The sequence below is a fragment of the Anomaloglossus baeobatrachus genome, chromosome 5, assembly GCF_048569485.1.
Source record: "Anomaloglossus baeobatrachus isolate aAnoBae1 chromosome 5, aAnoBae1.hap1, whole genome shotgun sequence".
Taxonomy (NCBI): Eukaryota; Metazoa; Chordata; class Amphibia; order Anura; family Aromobatidae; genus Anomaloglossus; species Anomaloglossus baeobatrachus.
Genome location: NC_134357.1, coordinates 242,176,136 through 242,202,077, shown reverse-complemented (window position 1 = coordinate 242,202,077; position 25,942 = coordinate 242,176,136). Strand labels below are relative to the sequence as shown.

Below are 25,942 nucleotides of genomic sequence, written 5' to 3'. Positions count from 1 at the left end.
AGGACGGGCCAGCTAGAAAAGACTGCTGCAAGTTCACCTTACCTGACAGGCTATTTTAACACCCAGCATTTTTACTGCTTTTTATTCTGCTGCCAAATCATGTCCTTTTAGGCAGTAAAGAAAAAAAAAACCTGCTTTCAGAATGTTTTTTTTTTTTTTTTGTGTGTGTGTGTGGATTACATGTGTGCTTTGCCTCCAGTACATGTTTTACAAAAGTTATTTACTCAACAGAAATGCCACAAAAATGCTATTTATTGTACTGTTTTTATTCACATATTGCTTTCTATGAGTGGGGAAAAAAACAAGAATTGACGTGCTGCAGATTAAAAAACAAAAGGCTGCAGTTCTCAAATTGTCAGGAGGAAAAAAAAAAGGTTGTGCATGAGATCTCCGCAAGCTCATAGCCTTGGTCGTGTTATAAAAAGCAGCTTTTCATTTACATGAAAAAAATGCTGCAGGTGAAGGGTGCTTTACACGCTGCGACATCGCTGCCGATATATCGTCGGGGTCATGTCGTTAGTGACGCACATCCGGTAGCGACATCGCAGCGTGTGACACAAATGAGTGACGATCAACGAGCGCAAAAACGTGCAAAATCGTTGCTCGTTGACATGTCGTTCATTTCCATAATAGCGTTGCAGCTGCAGGTACGATGTTGTTTGTCGTTCCTGCGGCAGCATACATCGCTACGTGTCATGCCGCTGGAACGACAAACATCTCCTTACCTGCATCCACCGGAAAAGAAGGAAGGAGGTGGGCGGCATGTTCCGGCCGCTCATCTCCGCCCCTCCTTTTCTATTGGGCGGCGGTTCAGTGACGCTGCTGTGACGTCGATGTGACGCTGAACGAACTGCCCCCTTAGAAAGGAGGTGGATCACCGGTCACAGCGACGTTGCAGAGCAGGTATGTGCGTGTGACGCTGCTGTAGCGATTATGTTCGCTACGGCAGCGATCACCACATATCGGCCGTACGATGGGGGCAGGTGCTATCGCGCTCGACATCGCTAGCCGAAAAGTACCCCTAATGTGTAAAGTACCCCTAAGACTTTAATGTCCGGTGTTAGATAATGTGGCAATAAAGCCGATGCACAGGATCTGGCCCTCGGCCTGTGGTGTTTTGTCACGTCTGTTGTGTGAATTGGTTATGTGAACCTTCCGTTTGGTTTTTCTGTAGCCGGAGTCAGAGTCCTGGAAAGAGAATGCCGATATTGACCCATTGATTGACCCTACAGTGGCCTCCAGGCAGGACCTCCGAGTTAGGTGAGTTATTGGCCCTCATTGCCTTTGTAGTGTACGGTATGCACAGGGCTTACTGCCACAGTCAAGTCTCAGGATAACTGGCTCCCTTAAAAAATGGTACTGTGTCCACATGGATCTCCGGTAGGAATCTAAGATGCTAAGCATCTGTTGTGCAAAATTGAATGAGTGGGTGTCCTCCTGTACTTTCTTGGACTGTAGTTATTTTCTTCCCTCTCATTTTGTTTGTCTATAGAGCAGTTGGGTTCCCTTGTAGCTGGGTTGTCCCACGGCTAAATGGCTTTGCCATGAATACAAAAAAGTGAATTTTTTTTTTTTTTTTATTTTTTTTTTCCCCTCTGGAGGACCACACTGCCAGGAACCTCCTAACCATTGGGACAGGTGGTCCTTGCTGCACAACCACAGTGATGAGCCTCTACATGGAGTGGAAGCTATGCATGTACAGTAGTATGAGCCCAGAAATCTGCTGAGCGGTCTCTATCTACACCATGGAGCTGCACCACACATGCATGACTGCTTGTCAATATAAAGACTCTTCAGTGCAGTGAGGACCACCTATTCCAGTTTGGAGGATACTGGTAGTGTGGTCTTCCACCGGTTTTGGTTCTGCAGTGAGGAGAAAGTGGGGGTTGAAAACCTGTGATTGTGCATGCAATACATGCAATCACTGCTGTTAGACCATTTAAATACTGGTGTCTGTTACTCACTGCAGCATTTAAATAGCCTGATCAATGGTGCAATTGAAGTTATCAGATGGGTTGTCATGCTAGCTGAGGGCCTACAGATGGCCCACATGGCTGCTGTCTGTCCTCCTGTGAAGCCCAGCAAAGTGGGTAGCTTTCATACAATTTAATTGTCAATATGCTGCAATAGCATGTAATTTTGACAAGTGATCAGACTATTGCAGGGTAAAGAACCCTGCGCTCTACAGAACAGAGAGCAGCAGTGCAGGGAGATCGTTCCTCCATGCTTTGCCACAGAAACTAACTACCGTATTTTTCGGACTATAAGACGCACCGGACTATAAGACGCACCCTGGTTTTAGAGGAGGAAAATGGGAAAATAAAACTTTAAGCAAAAAATGTGGTCATGACACACTGTTATGGGGCGAGGATCTGCTGCTAACACTGTTATGGGGGTAATGTCCCCAAATTCTCTACTAAGGTACCCCATCCTGGTAATGATCCTCCTGCCTTGTATATGATTTTGCTATAAACCAGCATCCTGCTCCTATACCAGCATCCTGCTCCTATACCAGCATCCTGCTCCTATACCAGCATCCTGCTCCTATACCAGCATCCTGCTCCTATACCAGCATCCTGCTCCTATACCAGCATCCTGCTCCTATACCAGCATCCTGCTCCTATACCAGCATCCTGCTCCTATACCAGCATCCTGCTCCTATACCAGCATCCTGCTCCTATACCAGCATCCTGCTCCTATACCAGCATCCTGCTCCTATACCAGCATCCTGCTCCTATACCCCGATCCTATTGGTATACCCCCCATCCTGCCTGTTCATATACCCCCATCCTGCCTGTTCATATACCCCCATCCTATTGGTATACCCCCCATCCATCCTGCTCATATACCCCCATCCATCCTGCTCATATACCCCCATCCATCCTGCTCATATACCCCCATCCATCCTGCTCATATACCCCCATCCTGCCTGCTCATATACCCCCATCCTGCCTGCTCATATACCCCCATCCTGCTATATGCCCCCATCGTGCTCATATTCCATCCTGGTATATGGCCTGTATCCTATAGCACAGAGAAAATAATAAACGTTTATACTCACCTTTGACTCACTCCCTCCAGCACCGATCATCTTCCTCTCTGCGCCACTGACCTGTGTGTGTGGAGCCGTTCCCCTGCTGCATCGCGATGTCTTCCTGTCTGTGCCAGTCAGCTGACCAGCTCAGCACAGATCAGCTGACCGGCACAGACAGGAAGACATCGCGTGCAGCAGGGGGGAGGCTTCACACACGGGGACGGGTGAGTGTACTGATGCACTGCACCCCGCGCTGGTAATGACGCGCGGGGGGCAGTGAATACAGCCGCACATGATCACTCCAGGCTGTAATTGCCAGGGGTGATCATGCGGCCGGCTCTTTGCTATGCGCGCGTCCCCCGCTCGTCCTCCCGCCCACCTGTCAGTGCCGGCTTCAGCGCTGAGAGATGGGCGGGAGGATGGGCGTGCATATGTAATGAGCGGGCCCACGTGGTCACGGCAGGCGCTGCTGCTGCCTGCTCGTGCCCCCGATGACCCGCAGCACCCTCATTCCCAGCCGCAGCCCTATAGTCAGACCATAAGATGCACCCCCAACTTTCCCCCAACTTTCCCCCAACATTTGGGGGAAAAAAAGTGCGTCTTATGGTCCGAAAAATACGGTATATGAGCACACTGATATACGTAATAAAGGGGCCCACGCAGAGCTAGTGCCACAGAGTGCAGGGCCTGGGGCAACACCTCCCAACACAGCCTGTCCTGAAGGCCCTGAAATTCTTCTCAGAATGAATATGAAAGACTAATCAGTCGTCCCAAGCACTGTGGTATCGGGTGGCTGGAAGGAATCTGGTCCATCATCCTTCCCTGCACTGTCAGGCTCTGGAAGGCGAGCGGCAGGGTTATGGTGGCGAGGTCCAATGTGCCTGGCCGTCCTGAGACACTCTTGATGTCTTGTAGGAGTAGGGTCCTACCAGACCAACCAGAGAGGGTATGATATAAAACGATCCAAATTATGGATCAGTCCACACTGTTCTCTTGGTCTTTATGCAGAATGACTGTGTGAACGGTTACACTGTTGCCCAAGTCGCAAGCTGAATTTGAAAGAATAACTTATATATTTTTTTATAGTATTTATCATTAAAAAAAAAAGTCTAAAATAGAAATAGGACTTGGTGCAGCCCCGTGTGTGCTTTTTACAGACACTAAGCTAAAACTGATCAGCCGGTTCCGGTTGGTGGTGTATCCTGCTGAGGAGCAGCCAACTTTTTTTATTGCCTAGTGGCAGCAGCATACACCCTGCAGTCTCCTGTATCCCTCAATGAAGCAACAGATATTATGGCAGCACTCCATACATTGCAGAAAAACCAAAACCCCACACCTTTATTGGCCCGTATGGTGTAGTAGCAATTAAGGTCTGTTCTTTCTTCTTCTTTCTTCTTCCTTCTTCTTCCTTCTTCTTCCTTCTTCTTTCTTCTTCCTTCTTCTTCCTTCTTCTTCCTTCTTCTTCCTTCTTCTTCCTTCTTCTTCCTTCTTCTTCCTTCTTCTTCCTTCTTCTTCCTTCTTCTTCCTTCTCCCTTCTCCCTTCTCCCTTCTCCCTTCTCCCTTCCTTCTCCCTTCTCCCTTCCTTCTCCCTTCTCCCTTCTCCCTTCTCCCTTCTCCCTTCTCCCTTCTTCCTTCTTCCTTCTTCCTTCTTCCTTCTCCCTTCTCCCTTCTCCCTTCTCCCTTCTCCCTTCTCCCTTCTTCCTTCTTCCTTCTTCCTTCTTCCTTCTTCCTTCTTCCTTCTTCCTTCTTCCTTCTTCCTTCTTCCTTCTTCCTTCTTCCTTCTTCCTTCTTCCTTCTTCCTTCTTCCTTCTTCCTTCTTCCTTCTTCCTTCTTCCTTCTTCCTTCTTCCTTCTTCCTTCTTCCTTCTTCCTTCTTCCTTCTTCCTTCTTCCTTCTTCCTTCTTCCTTCTTCCTTCTTCCTTCTTCCTTCTTCCTTCTTCCTTCTTCCTTCTTCCTTCTTCCTTCTTCCTTCTTCCTTCTTCCTTCTTCCTTCTTCCTTCTTCCTTCTTCCTTCTTCCTTCTTCCTTCTTCCTTCTTCCTTCTTCCTTCTTCCTTCTTCCTTCTTCCTTCTTCCTTCTTCCTTCTTCCTTCTTCCTTCTTCCGGATCTGTAATTCAATATATTATAATACAATTAAACAGTGTATTTGCTTTCAGCTTTATGGCCGGAGTCATTCACCCATGGCGTATGAATTCCTTTGAACGTCTGTTATGGCGAGCCTGCCGAGGATACCTCATTGTCAACTTTGTGGAGATGTCTGAACCCATGGAGGACCTTGTAACAGTAAGTTGCTGCTAACAGTCTCATGCAATTCCACAGTGGATGAGTGGTAAAGCGTTTACTAGACATCTGAACATGCTTCCATTACTTAAAAGAAGAGGACCCTACTGGCTGTAGAGGTGGTATTCTGTTATTAGAACCCACCATAAGGCGGCTGGATTTGTAGGAGCTATACATCTATATACCACACATCTAAATTTTATAGAAATTGCAATCTTATTGTCGGTTTTGCCCTTCGCTGTTCGGACTTTATAATGCGATTACCAATAACTTTATATGTGAGAAGCATATTATGTGACCACAGGGTTATTGCTCAAATGGCCACTGACAATGCATGAAACCCTGAACTATCGTTCTGTTTTATACAGGGGGAGAGTGTAACACAAATCATATTTTTAATTTCCTACTGGGGAGAGAAGATAGGAGAGAAGATTAAAAAGATTGCAAACTGGTGAGTGTGTACAGAGCCTTACTAGGTTCCCCAAACTAGGTTTCCTAAAAGTTTCACCTCTCACTTTTTTTTTTCCTTTCATTTTCAGTTTCCACTGCCACATTTACCCCTATGCGGAAGATGAAACAGTCAGACTTGACACCCTTAAAGATCTCATAGTGCGGATCCAAGACATGCAGAAGGTGAGAGGTGAATCACTATTAATCTCACAATATCACAAATCCCTTCTTGTATTTGCTTCTATTTCAACAATACTAGTGTCCTTAATCTGCCATCTGGCCAAAGGTGGCTTGTGGATGAGCCTTATTTTGTATCAAATAGTATTCTTGCTTATGAAACCAAAGATTTAACAAATGTGAAGGATTCCTTGAATTAAAATGACCTTTTTTGGGGACAGGGAAATGCAATTTAAAGGGTAACAGGGGTCCTGGGTCCATATCCCACTAAGGACAACATATTCCTGGAGTTTGTATGTTCTCACCATGTTTGTGTGAATTTCCTCCTACACTCCAGAGACCTACTGATTGGGGCTCACAATCTACATTCCCTATGGGGACAGTGATGATCACATCTGTAAAGCACTGTGGATTAATAGCGCTGTGTAAGTGAGTAAAATATTTCTCGGTAGTGAGTCCTGTTTGCGCACAATATAATTTCACCGGATGAAGTGTTTTGCTTTGTCAGGTCATCAGCAGCCTTTTTACACAGCACGATAATGGCGAAACAAGAGTTTTGAAGAATGCGTGTTCCCAATTATCTTGCAATGTAAATGTAACTTAATCACACACCTCCAGCAATATTTAAACTGTGCATGTTCAGTCCTGGGGTTTAATGATCATCATGCGATTCTTGATGCACCGCTTCACTTTTCCATTGCTGATCTATTTAATGCTCTGTACTCCCACACACGATCTGTCTGATTTCTTATGTAATCTATGAGCAGTCCAGATGCCTATTTTCTATCTGTCTCCAGCAGTCAGATACTTATCGTCTATCATTGTACCGCAGGTGCTGTCCCAAACAGAGGGGTACCTGACACAAGTCCTCACCCGGGCTGCTTCAGATCTGCATCGCTGGAAGATCTGTGTTCGGAAAATGAAGCACATCTATCAGATTCTGAACCTGTGCAGTGTGCGGGAACGATGCCTGATAGGAGAAGTGTGGTGTCCAGTGGCTGATCTGCCCCTACTTCAGGGGGCGCTCGCTCGAGCATCGGTGAGACTAGATTATAACAAGCAACTAATAAATGAGTGTTTTGGTGCAGGAACCCAGGAATACATTTAGTGCTTATCACTCTAAATTGTGTTTCTAACACATGAAATTAAGAAACCTAAAGGTTTAATACCGAGTTGGATGGTCACTGTAGTCTTCTGAATCCCTACAGCAGTGGTCCCCAACTTTTCTGAGCTTGAGACCCACATTCAGATCCAAGAGAAGGTGACGAGCCTAATCTACCTCCCACCCCCATCACAGTAGTGACCTCCAGAGCCTCCATTACTAGTATGACATCCAAAGCTTTTCCACAAGCATCACACTGAGGCGGTATGCCAAGATCCAGGGGTATGTAAAAAGTCCCTATCTGTAGACCTGGTGCTTATGCACCAGCCTGGAAGACAGCCGTGAACCACACATCATGAGCCCATGAGACACGTGATTCTTGAGCTATAGGTTGGGGACCACTGCCTTACAGGGTGCGCAATGCAATTACTCAAGATTTCGTACACCAGTATTGATCCATTGAGTCCTTTGCAGTAAGATGGGCCAAATTTATTAAGTCATTGGAGAGCCATCCTGGCTACTAATGGTCATATCTCGGGATCACAGCCACGCTTGTGATCAGGGCTCATTTTCAAACATAGACTTTGGTTGCACTTTTAGACCAAGGCCAGGATATCACAAGTTACAGTGAGCGTCGGATTGACCTCTACAGGCTTCTGCAACTCTCACGTTAGCTTGTGGTAGCTCAGGTTGATGTAGCAGCGATCCAGTATGAGCGATTACGGCTGTAGCTGTGATCTAGGGTAAGATGCTGCCTGTTTAAAATGCCTTCCCCCTTCCATTGATTTGAACTAGTGTTAAGGAATAAAGGATGATGGCAGGAGATCGGACAGGCTGCCGGGACAGAAGCGAGATATGTCCTCCTGTCCCTGTGTAAGAATAGGTGTGAATTGCACCAGTAAAGTAAAAAAAAATCTGGAAAAAGGAGTAATAATGCATTCCCCTGCATCTGTAATAACTTGAATTAGCAACTTCGCTTGTCACTGAACTCTCGAACACAGTTTATATAGAAAAGCCATGATGGCAATTTATTTGCCCACTTGGCCTTGAACTAAAAATTAAAAGCAATCAAAGTCCAAAATTACATCAGATCTATCTAAAAATTCCAGTTACTACATAAAAACCCCACAAAACACTTATATACCACTTACGTAATGAAGGACAAATAAATGATACATATTTGGTATCACCGTGTCCATAACAACCCTTAACCTTAGTATAACCTAAGCACTCAATGTAACCTGCCTAATGAACGCCATAACAATAAAATGCAAAGTTGAAATTGCTTTTCATTCCATCATTTGGGTGACTGACATAAAAACAGCAATCAAAAAGTCACACCCCAAAATGGTACCAATAAAAACTTGTTCTTCATAAAAAAAAAAGCCACATACAGCATCGTCAGCAGAAAAGTGAAAAAGGTTATTTCTCCCAGAATATGGCAGCACAAAAATATATTTGTACAAGGTATGTTTAATGTGCAAACATTAGCAAAATACAGACTTTATTGATTTATTCATCAAACTAACAGTCAGTATGTGGTCTTTTCTTTTTCGCTCCTAATTGGGAGACCCAGACAGTGGGTGTATAGCTACTGCCTCTGGAGGCCGCACAAAGAACTACACTTAAAAGTGTAAGGCCCCTCCCCTTCTGGCTATACACCCTCCCGTAGGAGTACGGATTCCTCAGTTTTAGCTTTGTGCGCAGGAGGTCAGACACGCACGCATAGCTCCATTGTTTTTAGTCAGCAGCAGCTGCTGACTATGTCGGATGGAAGAAAAGAGGGCCCATACAGGGCTCCCAGCATGCTCCCTTCTCACCCCACTGTATGTCGGAGGTGTTTGTAAGGTTGAGGTACCCATTGCGGGTACGGCGGCAGGAGCCCACATGCTGATTCCTTCCCCATCCCTTTTTACAGGGCTCTGGGTGAAGTGGGATTTACTGGTCTCCAGGCACTGAGACCGTGCTCCATCTACAGCCCCTGGAGAAGATGCTGGATGGAGCGGAGTACATCAGGGACATGGCCCTGCTTCCTCAAGGTACTCTGTGTCCCCGTGCATTTGGCGCTCACACCGCAGCATGCTGGGTGTTGTAGTGCGCCGGGGGACATCAGCGCTACGGCGCTTGTGCCATGGCCTCATTCAGCTTCGCTGAAGCAGGCACACTTATAGGAATCGGTCGCGCCGGCCGCTGGGACTGCGGCGCGGCTGGCACTTGTGGTGCGCCGGGGACTTCAGCGCGGCCCGCGCTTTTACGGCGGCCGCGCTGATAACTCGAGTCCCCGGCTTTTGCGGCCTGCTTCCGTTCGTTCCCGCCCCCAGACCTGCCAGTCAGGAGAGGGGCGGGACGCTGGCCACTTCTGGGAACGGTCACGCCGGCCGCTGGGACTGCGGCGCGGCTGGCACTTGTGGTGCGCCGGGGACTTCAGCGCGGCCCGCGCTTTTACGGCGGCCGCGCTGATAACTCGAGTCCCCGGCTTTTGCGGCCTGCTTCCGTTCGTTCCCGCCCCCAGACCTGCCAGTCAGGAGAGGGGCGGGACGCTGGCCAGTGCATCAGCGCTGAGGGCTGGAGTCGTTTTTACATACTCCAGCCCTCACAATAGGCACAGAGGGGACACTGTTTCCCGCACTTTTGTTTGGGAACTCCCACGGACCGCCCCTCTCCACAGACGCCGGCAGCCATTCCTGCTGACACGCTGAGCTGCAGAGGGGAGCCGGGGAGACCCAGACAAGGAATTCTGCGCCTCTTACCCGCTATTCAGCGGGCGGTAAGCAGCCCTCAGGGCTCACCCCCTCTTGTGCCAGTAGTATTCTTAGTATTTTGTTTCTACAAATACTTGGTATTACATAGCGCTGGTCCCCCTTTGGCTATAGACTCTCTCACATTGCAGAGAGCCAGCAGCATGTCGTCCGTAAAACGCAAGGGTGCCAAGGCACAGACATTATATGCTTCCTGCACCGCATGTGGGACTTTTCTACGGGCAGGCTCCACGGACCCCCATTGTGTGCAGTGCTCGGCCCCTGCGGCGCTTGCACAGTCGGGACCTCTGCTGGACGTGACCCAGGGTGTACCACCTGTGAATGCTGTCCAGGTGACAGGAACTGAGTTTGCAGCTTTTGCTGACAGAATGTCTCTCACTATGTCACAAATTCTTGACACATTGCGAGCTAGGCCTGTACTTCAGGCCACGGACACTGTGCAATCATTGCCCCCTGGTCCCCCTCAGCTCCAAGCTCCGGGACGGGCATATACACCTCAGGGTGAAGACTCTGACTCGGACGATGGCCCCGGGCAGCCTAAGCGGGCTCGCTATGACGGGCCTTCACATTCATCTCAATGGTCAGGATCCCAGCGAGATGAATCTATGGGTGATGAGGCGGACGTAACTGATCAGGATTCTGATCCTGGGACCGCTCTCAATCTAGATACACCAGATGGTGACGCCATAGTTAATGATCTTATATTTAACATCAATAAGATGTTAAATATTTCCCCACCAGCTCCTCTTGTAGAGGAGTCAGCTTCGCAGCACGAGAGAATCCATTTCAGATACCCTAAGCGTACATTAAGCACTTTTCTGGACCACGCTGACTTTAGAGACGCAATCCAGAAACCCCACGCTTATCCTGAAAGGCGTTTTCCTAAACGGCTTAAAGATACACGCTACCCTTTTCCCCCTGAGGTGGTCAAGGGTTGGACCCAGTGTCCAAAAGTGGATCCTCCAATTTCCAGGCTTGCAGCTAGATCCTTGGTTGCAGTTGAAGATGGAGCGGCACTTAAAGATGCCACTGACAGGCAGATGGAGCTCTGGCTGAAATCCATCTATGAAGCGATTGGAGCGTCTTTAGCGCCTTCTTTTGCGGCCGTATGGGCACTCCAAGCTATCTCCGCCGGGCTTGCGCGAGTCGACTCAGTCACACGTGCATTTGCCCCGCAGGTAGCACCATTGACCTCGCAAATGGCGGCATTCGCGTCGTACGCGATTAATGCTGTTCTTGACGCTACAAGCCGCACGGCAGTGGCGTCAGCCAACTCCGTTGTTTTGCGTAGGGCCCTGTGGTTGAGACATTGGAAAGCAGATTCTCATTCCAAGAAGTGCTTAACCAATTTGCCTTTTTCTCGTGACCGATTGTTTGGAGAGCGTTTGGATGAAATCATCAAACACTCCAAGGGTAAGGACTCATCCTTACCGCAACACAGACAAAACAAACCCCAACAGAGGAAGGGTCAGTCTGGTTATCGGTCCTTTCGAGGACCGGGCAGGTCCCAATTCGCCTCGTCTAAAAAGACTCAAAAAGACCAGAGACGCTCAGATTCTTGGAGGTCTCAGTCACGCCCAAAAAGGACAGCCGGAGGAACCGTTGCCAAGACGGCGTCCTCCTGACTTGCGGTCTCCGATTCCCACACCCGCGGTCGGTGGGAGGCTTTCCCACTTTGGCGACATTTGGCTGTCACGCGTCAAAGACCGTTGGGTGAGGGATATTCTGTCTCACGGGTACAGGATAGAGTTCAGTTCTCGTCCGCCAACTCGTTTCTTCAGAACTTCTCCACCACCAGACCGAGCCGATGCTCTGTTGCAGGCGGTGGCCGCTCTAAAGGCGGAAGGAGTGGTGACCTCCGTCCCTCTTCAGGAACAAGGTCACGGTTTTTACTCCAATCTGTTTGTGGTCCCAAAAAAGGACGGATCGTATCGACCCGTCCTGGATCTAAAGTTGCTCAACAGACACGTAAAAGTCAGGAGGTTCCGGATGGAATCCCTACGCTCCGTCATAGCCTCAATGTCTCAAGGAGATTTTCTAGCATCAATAGATATCAAAGATGCGTATCTCCACGTGCCGATTGCACCAGAGCATCAGCGTTTCCTACGCTTCGTCATACACGACGAACACCTACAGTTCGTAGCGTTACCTTTCGGTCTGGCAACAGCCCCCCGGGTCTTCACCAAAGTCATGGCAGCAGTAGTAGCTGTTCTGCACTCGCAGGGTCACTCGGTCATCCCGTATCTAGAAGACCTGCTTATAAAGGCACCCTCTCAAGAGGCATGCCAACACAGTCTGAAGGTGGCACTAGACACTATCCAGAGTTTCGGGTGGATTATCAACTTTCCAAAGTCTCATCTAACCCCGACCCAATCTCTGACTTATCTTGGCATGGAGTTTCATACTCTCTCAGCGATAGTGAGGCTTCCACTGGACAAGCAGTGCTCGCTACGGACTGGAGTGCAATCTCTCCTTCAGAGCCAGTCGCACTCACTGAGGCGCCTCATGCATTTCCTAGGAAAGATGGTAGCAGCAATGGAGGCAGTCCCGTTCGCGCAGTTTCATCTGCGCCCTCTACAATGGGACATTCTACGCCAATGGGATGGGAAATCGACGTCCCTCGACAGGACTGTCTCCCTCTCTGACTGCCAAGGACTCTCTGCGTTGGTGGCTTCTCCCCACCTCATTGTCACAGGGAAAGTCGTTCCTTCCCCCGTCCTGGGCAGTGGTCACGACGGATGCGAGCCTATCAGGGTGGGGAGCAGTGTTTCTCCACCACAGGGCTCAGGGGACGTGGACTCAGGAAGAGTCCACCCTGCAGATCAATGTTCTGGAAATCAGAGCAATCTATCTTGCCCTGCGAGCCTTCCAACAATGGCTGGAAGGCAAGCAGATTCGGATTCAGTCGGACAATTCCACGGCGGTGGCGTACATCAACCACCAAGGGGGAACACGCAGTCGCCAAGCTTTTCAAGAAGTACAGCGGATTTTGACGTGGGTGGAAAGCAGAGCGTCCACCATATCCGCAGTTCACATCCCAGGCGTGGAAAACTGGGAAGCAGACTTTCTCAGTCGCCAGGGCATGGACGCAGGAGAATGGTCCCTTCACCCGGACGTGTTTCAGCAGATCTGTTGCCGCTGGGGGACGCCGGACGTCGATCTGATGGCGTCACGGCACAACAACAAGGTCCCAGTTTTCATGGCACGGTCTCACGATCACCGAGCGCTGGCGGCAGACGCCTTGGTTCAGGATTGGTCGCAATTCCGACTCCCCTATGTGTTCCCACCTCTAGCATTGTTACCCAGAGTTCTCCGGAAAATCAAGTCCGACTGCCATCGAGCCATACTCGTCGCTCCAGATTGGCCAAGAAGGTCGTGGTACCCGGATCTGCGGCATCTCACGGTAGGCCAACCGTGGACACTACCAAACCGTCCAGATTTGCTGTCTCAAGGGCCGTTTTTCCATCTGAATTCTGCGGCCCTGAACCTGACTGTGTGGCCATTGAGTCCTGGATCCTAGCGGCCTCAGGTTTATCTCATGAAGTTGTTGCCACAATGAGACAGGCTAGAAAACCATCCTCAGCTAAGATCTATCACAGGACGTGGAAGATATTCTTAGCGTGGTGCTTGGCTCAAGGGTTTTCTCCCTGGCCATTTGCATTGCCAATTTTTCTTTCCTTCCTGCAGTCTGGGTTGGAAAAAGGTTTGTCGCTTAGCTCGCTTAAGGGTCAAGTCTCCGCGCTATCCGTATTCTTTCAGAAGCGCTTGGCACGGCTTTCTAAAGTACGCACGTTTCTCCAAGGAGTTTGTCATATCGTTCCTCCTTACAGACGGCCATTGGAACCCTGGGATCTGAACAAGGTTCTCATTGCTCTCCAGAAGCCGCCTTTCGAGCCTTTGAAAGAGGTTCCCCTTTCTCGGCTTTCACAAAAGGTAGTTTTTCTTGTGGCGGTCACGTCTCTTCGAAGAGTGTCCGAGCTAGCGGCGTTATCTTGCAAATCTCCCTTCTTGGTGTTTCACCAAGACAAGGTAGTACTGCGTCCAATTCCAGAGTTTTCTCCCAAGGTGGTTTCTTCCTTTCATCTCAATCAGGACATCACTTTGCCATCTTTGTGTCCGCATCCAGTTCACCAATTTGAAAAGGGTTTACATCTGTTGGACCTGGTGAGAGCACTCAGGATTTACATTTCTCGCACGGCGTCTCTACGCCGTTCTGATGCGCTCTTTGTCCTAGTCGCTGGTCAGCATAAGGGATCGCAAGCTTCCAAATCCACCCTGGCGCGGTGGATCAAGGAACCAATTCTTCACACATACCGTTCTGCTGGGCTTCCGATTCCATCTGGACTGAAGGCCCATTCTACCAGAGCCGTGGGTGCGTCCTGGGCATTGCGGCATCGGGCTACGGCTCAGCAAGTGTGCCAGGCGGCTACCTGGTCGAGTCTGCACACGTTTACCAAACACTATCAAGTGCATACCTACGCTTCGGCAGATGCCAGCCTAGGTAGACAGGTCCTTCAGGCGGCGGTGGCCCACCTGTAGGAAGAGGCTGTCTGACAGCCCGTTCATGTGGTATCTTTTTACCCACCCAGGGACTGCTTTTGGACGTCCCACTGTCTGGGTCTCCCAATTAGGAGCGAAAAAGAAGAAGGGAATTTTGTTTACTTACCGTAAATTCCTTTTCTTCTAGCTCCAATTGGGAGACCCAGCACCCGCCCTATTTGTTCTTAGGGTTTCGTTTTTCGGGTGCACATGTTGTTCATGTTGTTTCTTAAGTTCTCCGATCTTGTTATCGGATTGAATTTGTTTTTGAAACTGTTATTGGCTTTCCTCCTTCTTGCTTTGGTACTAAAACTGAGGAATCCGTACTCCTACGGGAGGGTGTATAGCCAGAAGGGGAGGGGCCTTACACTTTTAAGTGTAGTTCTTTGTGCGGCCTCCAGAGGCAGTAGCTATACACCCACTGTCTGGGTCTCCCAATTGGAGCTAGAAGAAAAGGAATTTACGGTAAGTAAACAAAATTCCCTTCATTTGGGGGGGAACAAAGTACAGTTTTCATTTGTTTCCCCCATCACATTCCTTGATAATTACCTTGACTGGTAGGTTCCAAAAACATTTCTGATGCACACGTCAAGGTGTCTGCAATATGGTGACAGGAAACCATTTCCGCAAAATAGGCGTTCCATATGGTATGGCTTCTTTTCTGAGCCCTGGTATGTGCCCAAATAGTAGTATATGAGTATTTCCATCCACCAAAAAATTACATATCTGTTTTTGCGTCTGTGGTGTTTTTTTTTTTTGTTTTTTTTTTCTCCTCCTAAATTCACTTTAAAGGGAAAAAAAATGTAAATTTTGAATTCTAAAATTGTTTTGAATACTGTAAAGGGTGCATTTTGCATAATGGTGTAATTTCGGGGTGTTAAAGGGAACCTGTCACATGCAATATCCACCCAGAACCAGAGCAGTTCTGGGTGTATATTGCTAATCCCTGCCTAACTGTCCCTGTATACACTAGCATAGAGAAAGATTGCTAGAAAAAGTATTTCTAAAGATCTTTTATCATATGCTAATGAGCGAGGGCAGTATGGCCCCGTCACACTAAGCAACATCGCTGCTGAGGCACGACTTTTGTGACGTACCAGCGATGTTGCTGTGTGTGACATCCAGCAACAACCCGGCACCTGCTGTGAGGTCGCTGATTGTTGCTGAATGTCCTGGACCATTTTTTAGTTGTTGCTCTCCCACTGTGAAGCACACATCGCTGTGTGTGACAGCGACAGAGCAACAACTACATGTGCAGGGAGCCGGCTTCTGCGGACACTGGTAACCAATGTAAATATCGGGTAACCAAGAAGCCCTTTCCTTGGTTACCCGATATTTACCTTCGTTACCAGCGTCCACCGCTCTCACGCTGTCAGTGCCGGCTCCCTGCACACATGGCCAGACTACACATCGGGTAATTAACCCGATGTGTACTGTGGCTAGGTGTGCAGGGAGCCAGCGCTAAGCGGTGTGCGCTGGTAAGAGGTAAATATCGGGTTGGTTACCCGATATTTACCTTAGTTACCAAGCGCAGCATCGCTTCCACGCATCGCTGGGGGCTGGTCACTGGTTGCTAGTGAGATCTGCCTGTGTGACAGCTCACCAGCAACCCGTGTAGCGACGCTCCAGCGATCCCTACCAGGTCAGGTTGCTGGTGGGATCACTGGAGCGTCTTAATGTGACGGTACCTGTAGTCCCCAGGTGTTGCTTCCCTGGCTAATCTGCCCCATTAGCATGTTAGCACCCACAGGGTCCCACAGGAGTATACTAACATGCTAATGAATACGCAGCGTCACAGGATTATCTCTCACCTCTCCACTGGCATCGCCGCCCGACGCTGGATTTCGGTTCAGTGCGCATGACCCCAGAGTTTCGGTCATGTGGCAGACTGGTCGGGGAACTAATGCCCAGGGGGCTAGCGCCCTCACTCATTAGCATACGGTAAAAGATCTTTAGAAACAGTTAGAAAAAAGTATCTCTTTATCTATGCTAGTGTATACAGGGACAGTTAGGCAGAGATTAGTAATATGCACCTAAACTGCTCGTGGTCCTGGGTGTATATTACACCTGACAGGTTCCCTTTAATATATTTGCCCCTCAAAGGCACTTGAGAATTGAATTGGCCCCTAAAAAGATAATTTTCCAGGACTTTTCAGAGACCTTTTGAAATATTGGTTCTAAATCTTATAAACTGCCTCATGTTCCAATAAAATTCCGGGACAATAAATCATGCCACAATATCAGTATCATGCCATATCGTCTGATCCCTTGTTAGACAGAACCATGATCACAATCTCCCATGAATGCTGGCTTGTAGGGGTATCGTCATGACACACAGGGGGTCATCAACTGACCCTTGGTTGTCATGACAACCAAGGTAGTGACCCAAAATCTCACGTGGTCACACTAAGAGCTGGGAATGACCTGACATGCACCCCCCCTCCCCCCCCCCCCCCCCCCAGTGCGTGTTGAATCATGCTGTCAAATATTGACAATGGGATTTAACTGGATAACAGCAGCCATTAAAGGCACATGATGCCTCGTTAAATCAGCCGCCATGTGCAGGGAAAGATGCAGGTTCAGTGTGTGAGCCCGCATCAAAGGCAGAGACACACCCTTTGACATAATTGTATATAGAGATCATGAAGAGGTTAATAAATTCTTAACTTATTGACCTACATTTGTTATTCGCATAAAGTACAATCTTTCTCACAACCAAAGTGGATACGTGACGTCATTCCAAAGTTATTGCTCTCTAAGGTGACCTATGCCAGACCACAATTTTAATGCGTGAAACCAGATTTTTGCTCTCTCCAGTTCCAATGGTTGGTTTTATGAAGATACATAAAATGTAGATAGGTGTAGGAGGGAAGTATGGAGTTAGCTTATGCTAAAGTTTTATTATATGGACGTGTGGGATATTTGATTTAGTAATTTTGGATTTTATTTGTAATTTCCAAAAGTTAAAAAAATTGTGCTAGCTATTGGAGGCGCAAAATGAGAAACCCATAGCAGCGAAAGGAGCATATGTTAACACACGGCATGCTCTTCTAGGTGGACAATGGAAGCGGTGGAGAGTCGTTTTGTCACCGGATTCCCTGTTCGGTCAGTCCTCCCACCTTAATTCGCACCAATAAGTTCACTTCCGGATTTCAAGGAATTGTGGATTCATACGGTGTAGCCAGTTACCAAGAAGTCAACCCTGGTGAGTGCATCCTATTGGCTAGATTTATTCCCAGAATCCTAATGTCTGATTTTAATTTTGTCCATATATATTTATTCATGTGTGCCAATACAACACCTAATGAAATGTACCAGTTTTGGAAATCTTGCTCTTCTTCTTTAACGTTTCCCAGGCTCTATTTAGTCTCCAGTTGTCATTGGATCTGTCTTCCTGTAGTTCTTGTTACCAGACGAGCATGCGTAGTGTTTTACTATTCCGCCATTGGCTGAGCATGTGCTGATCTGATCTGCGTGCTAGTTCATTTGTCCTTTCAGCTGGCCTACAAGGCAGGTCTTGAAAGGATTAGACTGCATGACTTGTACACCTTATTCCTGGGCACCCATTTTATTCTTTGGATACACTTATCTATTGAGCCGTGGCATGGGTGAGTTTACATATAAATCTGTCGCCCGGTATCCAAAGACAGGTGGTTGTTTTTTTTTTTGTTTTTTTTTTCCTCTTATATGTGAAAGAGGTATGAAACCAGCCTATGCGCATATGCTGCATTTTTTTTTTTTTTTTTTTTTTTTTACGCTGCGTTTTTGGCCGCTAAACGCACCCGCGGCAAAACGCATGCGTTTTTACCGCAATTTGGTGCGTTTTTGATCTCTGCGTTTTTCCAATGCATTGCATGGGGGGAAAAATGCAGGAAAGAATTGACATGTCCATATAATTTTTTTTTTTTTTTTTTAAGCTCAAAAACGCAGCTTAAAGTTGTGTGCGGACAGCAAAAATGAAAACTCATAGACTTTGCTGGGGAAGCACAGTCATGCAGATTTGAGGCCAAAAACGCACCCGAAAAACTCTCAAAAACGCACTGTGTGAACTTGCCCTAAGGGCTCATTCAGATGATCATTCCGTTTGTCCTGGCCAGTGTCGAGCTTACTCCCTCATACAGTAGAAGCTGATCAGATTACTCTGGCAGGACCAATCCCTCATAAGCCTATGTTGGTACTGGGTCATGAGGCTATTCTTCTTGAGAAACTCCAAGATGGCATCTCTTAGGAAACCCTCAAGAATTTTCCCCATCGTAGAGGTTAAAGGGAACCTGTCATCAGAAATGTACCTGTAAACCTAAAAGTTTCCCTCTCTGCAGCTCCTGGGCTGCATTCTAGCAAGCTTCCTATAGTTTTTGTGGCCCCTTTTATACCAAAATAAATACTTTATAAACTTGTACCATTTTGTAAATCGTCCATGGGGGCGGGCTCTCTGGGATCCGTTGCTGTTCCTCAAGCAGATTTACGCCGCCCCCGAACGCTGAATTTCAAACCTCAGGATACCGCCCCTGGGCGCCCGTGGTCCCGCGCATGCGCTGTGCGACTGTAGCGGTGCCGAGCACTGTGTGCACGTGTGACCGCTTGTGACTCTTTGCGCGGGCACGAGGTTATGGGCGGCGCTGTGAGTGTCATGCATTTGTTTAATGGTGGTGGCCCACCTGGCATTAAAATGCGGCCACTATTGTAATTTGGTTTGTTTGTTGTTTTTTTTTGTGAATGGTCTAAACTTATACAAGAGCAAAGAAAATGGGAATAGCTTATTAGTTTTCTTTCTCGCTCCATTGGGAGACCCAGACAATACTTTGTATCCTCCTCCCCCCTCACTGAGCACCGTGGGGCACCAGATTCCCGCACTTTCTTTTTCGCTCCTAATTGGGAGACCCAGACAGTGGGTGTATAGCTACTGCCTCTGGAGGCCGCACAAAGAACTACACTTAAAAGTGTAAGGCCCCTCCCCTTCTGGCTATACACCCTCCCGTAGGAGTACGGATTCCTCAGTTTTAGCTTTGTGCGCAGGAGGTCAGACACGCACGCATAGCTCCATTGTTTTTAGTCAGCAGCAGCTGCTGACTATGTCGGATGGAAGAAAAGAGGGCCCATACAGGGCTCCCAGCATGCTCCCTTCTCACCCCACTGTATGTCGGAGGTGTTTGTAAGGTTGAGGTACCCATTGCGGGTACGGCGGCAGGAGCCCACATGCTGATTCCTTCCCCATCCCTTTTTACAGGGCTCTGGGTGAAGTGGGATTTACTGGTCTCCAGGCACTGAGACCGTGCTCCATCTACAGCCCCTGGAGAAGATGCTGGATGGAGCGGAGTACATCAGGGACATGGCCCTGCTTCCTCAAGGTACTCTGTGTCCCCGTGCATTTGGCGCTCACACCGCAGCATGCTGGGTGTTGTAGTGCGCCGGGGACATCAGCGCTGCGGCGCTTGTGCCATGGCCTCATTCAGCTTCGCTGAAGCAGGCACACTTCTGGGAATCGGTCGCGCCGGCCGCTCGGACTGCGGCACGGCTGGCACTTGTGGTGCGCCGGGGACTTCAGCGCGGGCCGCGCTTTTACGGCGGCCGCGCTGATAAATCGAGTCCCCGGCTTTTGCGGCCTGCTTCCGTTCGTTCCCGCCCCCAGACCTGCCAGTCAGGAGAGGGGCGGGACGCTGGTCAGTGCATCAGCGCCGAGGGCTGGAGTCGTTTTTACATACTCCAGCCCTCACAATCGGCACAGAGGGGACACTGTTTCCCGCACTTTTGTTTAGGAACTCCCACGGACCGCCCCTCTCCACAGACGCCGGCAGCCATTCCTGCTGACACGCTGAGCTGCAGAGGGGAGCCGGGGAGACCCAGACAAGGAATTCTGCGCCTCTTACCCGCTATTCAGCGGGCGGTAAGCAGCCCTCAGGGCTCACCCCCTCTTGTGCCAGTAGTATTCTTAGTATTTTGTTTCTACAAATACTTTGTATTGCATAGCGCTGGTCGCCCTTTGGCTATAGACTCTCTCACATTGCAGAGAGCCAGCAGCATGTCGTCCGTAAAACGCAAGGGTGCCAAGGCACAGACATTATATGCTTCCTGCACCGCATGTGGGACTTTTCTACCGGCAGGCTCCACGGACCCCCATTGTGTGCAGTGCTCGGCCCCTGCGGCGCTTGCACAGTCGGGACCTCTGCTGGACGTGACCCAGGGTGTACCACCTGTGAATGCTGTCCAGGTGACAGGAACTGAGTTTGCAGCTTTTGCTGACAGAATGTCTCTCACTATGTCACAAATTCTTGACACATTGCGAGCTAGGCCTGTACTTCAGGCCACGGACACTGTGCAATCATTGCCCCCTGGTCCCCCTCAGCTGAGTTACCTCCAAGCTCCGGGACGGGCACATACACCTCAGGGTGAAGACTCTGACTCGGACGATGGCCCCGGGCAGCCTAAGCGGGCTCGCTATGACGGGCCTTCACATTCATCTCAATGGTCAGGATCCCAGCGAGATGAATCTATGGGTGATGAGGCGGACGTAACTGATCAGGATTCTGATCCTGGGACCGCTCTCAATCTAGATACACCAGATGGTGACGCCATAGTTAATGATCTTATATTTAACATCAATAAGATGTTAAATATTTCCCCACCAGCTCCTCTTGTAGAGGAGTCAGCTTCGCAGCACGAGAGAATCCATTTCAGATACCCTAAGCGTACAATAAGCACTTTTCTGGACCACGCTGACTTTAGAGACGCAATCCAGAAACCCCACGCTTATCCTGAAAGGCGTTTTTCTAAACGGCTTAAAGATACACGCTATCCTTTTCCCCCTGAGGTGGTCAAGGGTTGGACCCAGTGTCCAAAAGTGGATCCTCCAATTTCCAGGCTTGCAGCTAGATCCTTGGTTGCAGTTGAAGATGGAGCGGCACTTAAAGATGCCACTGACAGGCAGATGGAGCTCTGGCTGAAATCCATCTATGAAGCGATTGGAGCGTCATTAGCGCCATCTTTTGCGGCCGTATGGGCACTCCAAGCTATCTCAGCCGGGCTTGCGCAAGTCGACTCAGTCACACGTGCATTTGCCCCGCAGGTAGCACCATTGACCTCGCAAATGGCGGCATTCGCGTCGTACGCGATTAATGCTGTTCTTGACGCTACAAGCCGCACGGCAGTGGCGTCAGCCAACTCCGTTGTTTTGCGTAGGGCCCTGTGGTTGAGACATTGGAAAGCAGATTCTCATTCCAAGAAGTGCTTAACCAATTTGCCTTTTTCTCGTGACCGATTGTTTGGAGAGCGTTTGGATGAAATCATCAAACACTCCAAGGGTAAGGACTCATCCTTACCGCAACACAGACAAAACAAACCCCAACAGAGGAAGGGTCAGTCTGGTTATCGGTCCTTTCGAGGACCGGGCAGGTCCCAATTCGCCTCGTCAAAAAAGACTCAAAAAGACCAGAGACGCTCAGATTCTTGGAGGTCTCAGTCACGCCCAAAAAGGACAGCCGGAGGAACCGTTGCCAAGACGGCGTCCTCCTGACTTGCAGTCTCCGATTCCCACACCCGCGGTCGGTGGGAGGCTTTCCCACTTTGGCGACATTTGGCTGTCACGCGTCAAAGACCGTTGGGTGAGGGATATTCTGTCTCACGGGTACAGGATAGAGTTCAGTTCTCGTCCGCCAACTCGTTTCTTCAGAACTTCTCCACCACCAGACCGAGCCGATGCTCGGTTGCAGGCGGTGGCCGCTCTAAAGGCGGAAGGAGTGGTGACCTCCGTCCCTCTTCAGGAACAAGGTCACGGTTTTTACTCCAATCTGTTTGTGGTCCCAAAAAAGGACGGATCGTATCGACCCGTCCTGGATCTAAAGTTGCTCAACAGACACGTAAAAGTCAGGAGGTTCCGGATGGAATCCCTACGCTCCGTCATAGCCTCAATGTCTCAAGGAGATTTTCTAGCATCAATAGATATCAAAGATGCGTATCTCCACGTGCCGATTGCACCAGAGCATCAGCGTTTCCTACGCTTCGTCATACACGACGAACACCTGCAGTTCGTAGCGTTACCTTTCGGTCTGGCAACAGCCCCCCGGGTCTTCACCAAAGTCATGGCAGCAGTAGTAGCTGTTCTGCACTCGCAGGGTCACTCGGTCATCCCGTATCTAGACGACCTGCTTATAAAGGCACCCTCTCAAGAGGCATGCCAGCACAGTCTGAAGGTGGCACTAGACACTCTCCAGAGTTTCGGGTGGATTATCAACTTTCCAAAGTCTCATCTAACCCCGACCCAATCTCTGACTTATCTTGGCATGGAGTTTCATACTCTCTCAGCGATAGTGAAGCTTCCACTGGACAAGCAGTGCTCGCTACGGACTGGAGTGCAATCTCTCCTTCAGAGCCAGTCGCACTCACTGAGGCGCCTCATGCATTTCCTAGGAAAGATGGTAGCAGCAATGGAGGCAGTCCCGTTCGCGCAGTTTCATCTGCGCCCTCTACAATGGGACATTCTACGCCAATGGGATGGGAAATCGACGTCCCTCGACAGGACTGTCTCCCTCTCTCAGACTGCCAAGGACTCTCTGCGTTGGTGGCTTCTCCCCACCTCATTGTCACAGGGAAAGTCGTTCCTTCCCCCGTCCTGGGCAGTGGTCACGACGGATGCGAGCCTATCAGGGTGGGGAGCGGTGTTTCTCCACCACAGGGCTCAGGGGACGTGGACTCAGGAAGAGTCCACCCTGCAGATCAATGTTCTGGAAATCAGAGCAATCTATCTTGCCCTGCGAGCCTTCCAGCAATGGCTGGAAGGCAAGCAGATTCGGATTCAGTCGGACAATTCCACGGCGGTGGCGTACATCAACCACCAAGGGGGAACACGCAGTCGCCAAGCTTTTCAAGAAGTCCAGCGGATTTTGACGTGGGTGGAAAGCAGAGCGTCCACCATATCCGCAGTTCACATCCCAGGCGTGGAAAACTTGGAAGCAGACTTTCTCAGTCGCCAGGGCATGGACGCAGGAGAATGGTCCCTTCACCCGGACGTGTTTCAGCAGATCTGTTGCCGCTGGGGGACCCTGGACGTCGATCTGATGGCGTCACGGCACAACAACAAGGTCCCAGTTTCATGGCACGGTCTCACGATCACCGAGCACTGGCGGCAGACGCCTTGGTTCAGGATTGGTCGCAATTCCGACTCCCCTATGTGTTCCCACCTCTAGCATTGTTACCCAGAGTTCTCCGGAAAATCAGGTCCGACTGCCATCGAGCCATACTCGTCGCTCCAGATTGGCCAAGAAGGTCGTGGTACCCGGATCTGTGGCATCTCACGGTAGGCCAACCGTGGACACTACCAGACCGTCCAGATTTGCTGTCTCAAGGGCCGTTTTTCCATCTGAATTCTGCGGCCCTGAACCTGACTGTGTGGCCATTGAGTCCTGGATCCTAGCGGCCTCAGGTTTATCTCATGAAGTTGTTGCCACAATGAGACAGGCTAGAAAACCATCCTCAGCTAAGATCTATCACAGGACGTGGAAGATATTCTTAGCGTGGTGCTTGGCTCAAGGGTTTTCTCCCTGGCCATTTGCATTGCCAATTTTTCTTTCCTTCCTGCAGTCTGGGTTGGAAAAAGGTTTGTCGCTTAGCTCGCTTAAGGGTCAAGTCTCCGCGCTATCCGTATTCTTTCAGAAGCGCTTGGCACGGCTTTCTAAAGTACGCACGTTTCTCCAAGGAGTTTGTCATATCGTTCCTCCTTACAGACGGCCATTGGAACCCTGGGATCTGAACAAGGTTCTCATTGCTCTCCAGAAGCCGCCTTTCGAGCCTTTGAAAGAGGTTTCCCTTTCTCGGCTTTCACAAAAGGTAGTTTTTCTTGTGGCGGTCACGTCTCTTCGAAGAGTGTCCGAGCTAGCGGCGTTATCTTGCAAATCTCCCTTCCTGGTGTTTCACCAAGACAAGGTAGTACTGCGTCCAATTCCAGAGTTTTCTCCCAAGGTGGTTTCTTCCTTTCATCTCAATCAGGATATCACTTTGCCATCTTTGTGTCCGCATCCAGTTCACCAATTTGAAAAGGGTTTACATCTGTTGGACCTGGTGAGAGCACTCAGGATTTACATTTCTCGCACGGCGTCTCTACGCCGTTCTGATGCGCTCTTTGTCCTAGTCGCTGGTCAGCATAAGGGATCGCAAGCTTCCAAATCCACCCTGGCGCGGTGGATCAAGGAACCAATTCTTCACACATACCGTTCTGCTGGGCTTCCGATTCCATCTGGACTGAAGGCCCATTCTACCAGAGCCGTGGGTGCGTCCTGGGCATTGCGGCATCAGGCTACGGCTCAGCAAGTGTGCCAGGCGGCTACCTGGTCGAGTCTGCACACGTTTACCAAACACTATCAAGTGCATACCTACGCTTCGGCAGATGCCAGCCTAGGTAGACAGGTCCTTCAGGCGGCGGTGGCCCACCTGTAGGAAGAGGCTGTCTGACAGCCCGTTCATGTGGTATCTTTTTACCCACCCAGGGACTGCTTTTGGACGTCCCACTGTCTGGGTCTCCCAATTAGGAGCGAAAAAGAAGGGAATTTTGTTTACTTACCGTAAATTCCTTTTCTTCTAGCTCCAATTGGGAGACCCAGCACCCGCCCTATTTGTTCTTAGGGTTTCGTTTTTCGGGTGCACATGTTGTTCATGTTGTTTCTTAAGTTCTCCGATCTTGTTATCGGATTGAATTTGTTTTTGAAACTGTTATTGGCTTTCCTCCTTCTTGCTTTGGTACTAAAACTGAGGAATCCGTACTCCTACGGGAGGGTGTATAGCCAGAAGGGGAGGGGCCTTACACTTTTAAGTGTAGTTCTTTGTGCGGCCTCCAGAGGCAGTAGCTATACACCCACTGTCTGGGTCTCCCAATTGGAGCTAGAAGAAAAGGAATTTACGGTAAGTAAACAAAATTCCCTTCTTTACAGGCACGCCCACGGCTCCCTCCTCCTCTCTGAACGCCGACAGCCATTGCTATCAGCACTTCAGACGCTGGAGAACTTCAGAGGGGAGACAACTCCGAGCCCCACAGCTCTGGGAGGCCCAGGCAGGGAATCTGGTGGTCACACAACCGCTGAGAGCGGTTGGTAAGCCGCACCTGTTACTAGGTGCTGGTCCCCCTGGGTGCCGAAGTGTATATTTATATGCTTATATTGTATACATTTACTCTGTACGGCCGCACTATTAGCGTTTGGCTATATACCCTCACTGATTGCTTTAAGAGGAGAAACAGCATGTCGTCCGCAAAAAGCAAGGGTACCAAAGCACAGGCTTACTTTGCAACCTGTACCTCATGTGCGGCAATGCTTCCTGCAGGTTCCACCTACCCTCATTGTGTGCAATGCTCGGCCCCTGTGACATTCACTCAGCCGGAGTCTCAGCCACTGGTGGGACCCCCGGCCCAGGTGGAACCTCCGGCCCCCACTGTCCAGGTGACAGGGACAGAGTTTGCAGTATTTGCTGACAAACTTTCTGAGTCTATGGATAGATGGTCTGCTAAGATACTAGAAGCTTTGCAGTCCAGACCTGTAACACAGGCCCCGGGCACTGTTGATTCATTGCCCCCATGCCCCCCTCGGTCGGAGCATCAAAGTGCTCCTGGGTCGACTCATAGG

General features: G+C 49.5%; 1 protein-coding gene across 1 annotated transcript in view; it reads left to right on the top strand.

Annotated features, from left to right (window-relative positions):
• The window catches only part of LOC142311141 (V-type proton ATPase 116 kDa subunit a 3-like), a 51,474-nt gene that overhangs the window by 5,565 nt on the left and 19,967 nt on the right, over positions 1-25,942 (top strand). The window contains exons 5-10 of the mRNA XM_075349291.1: positions 1,175-1,260; positions 5,189-5,315; positions 5,681-5,763; positions 5,852-5,945; positions 6,772-6,978; positions 17,394-17,544. Of these exons, the coding sequence (XP_075205406.1) occupies positions 1,175-1,260; positions 5,189-5,315; positions 5,681-5,763; positions 5,852-5,945; positions 6,772-6,978; positions 17,394-17,544 (748 nt within the window). The remainder of the gene's footprint in view (positions 1-1,174; positions 1,261-5,188; positions 5,316-5,680; positions 5,764-5,851; positions 5,946-6,771; positions 6,979-17,393; positions 17,545-25,942) is intronic.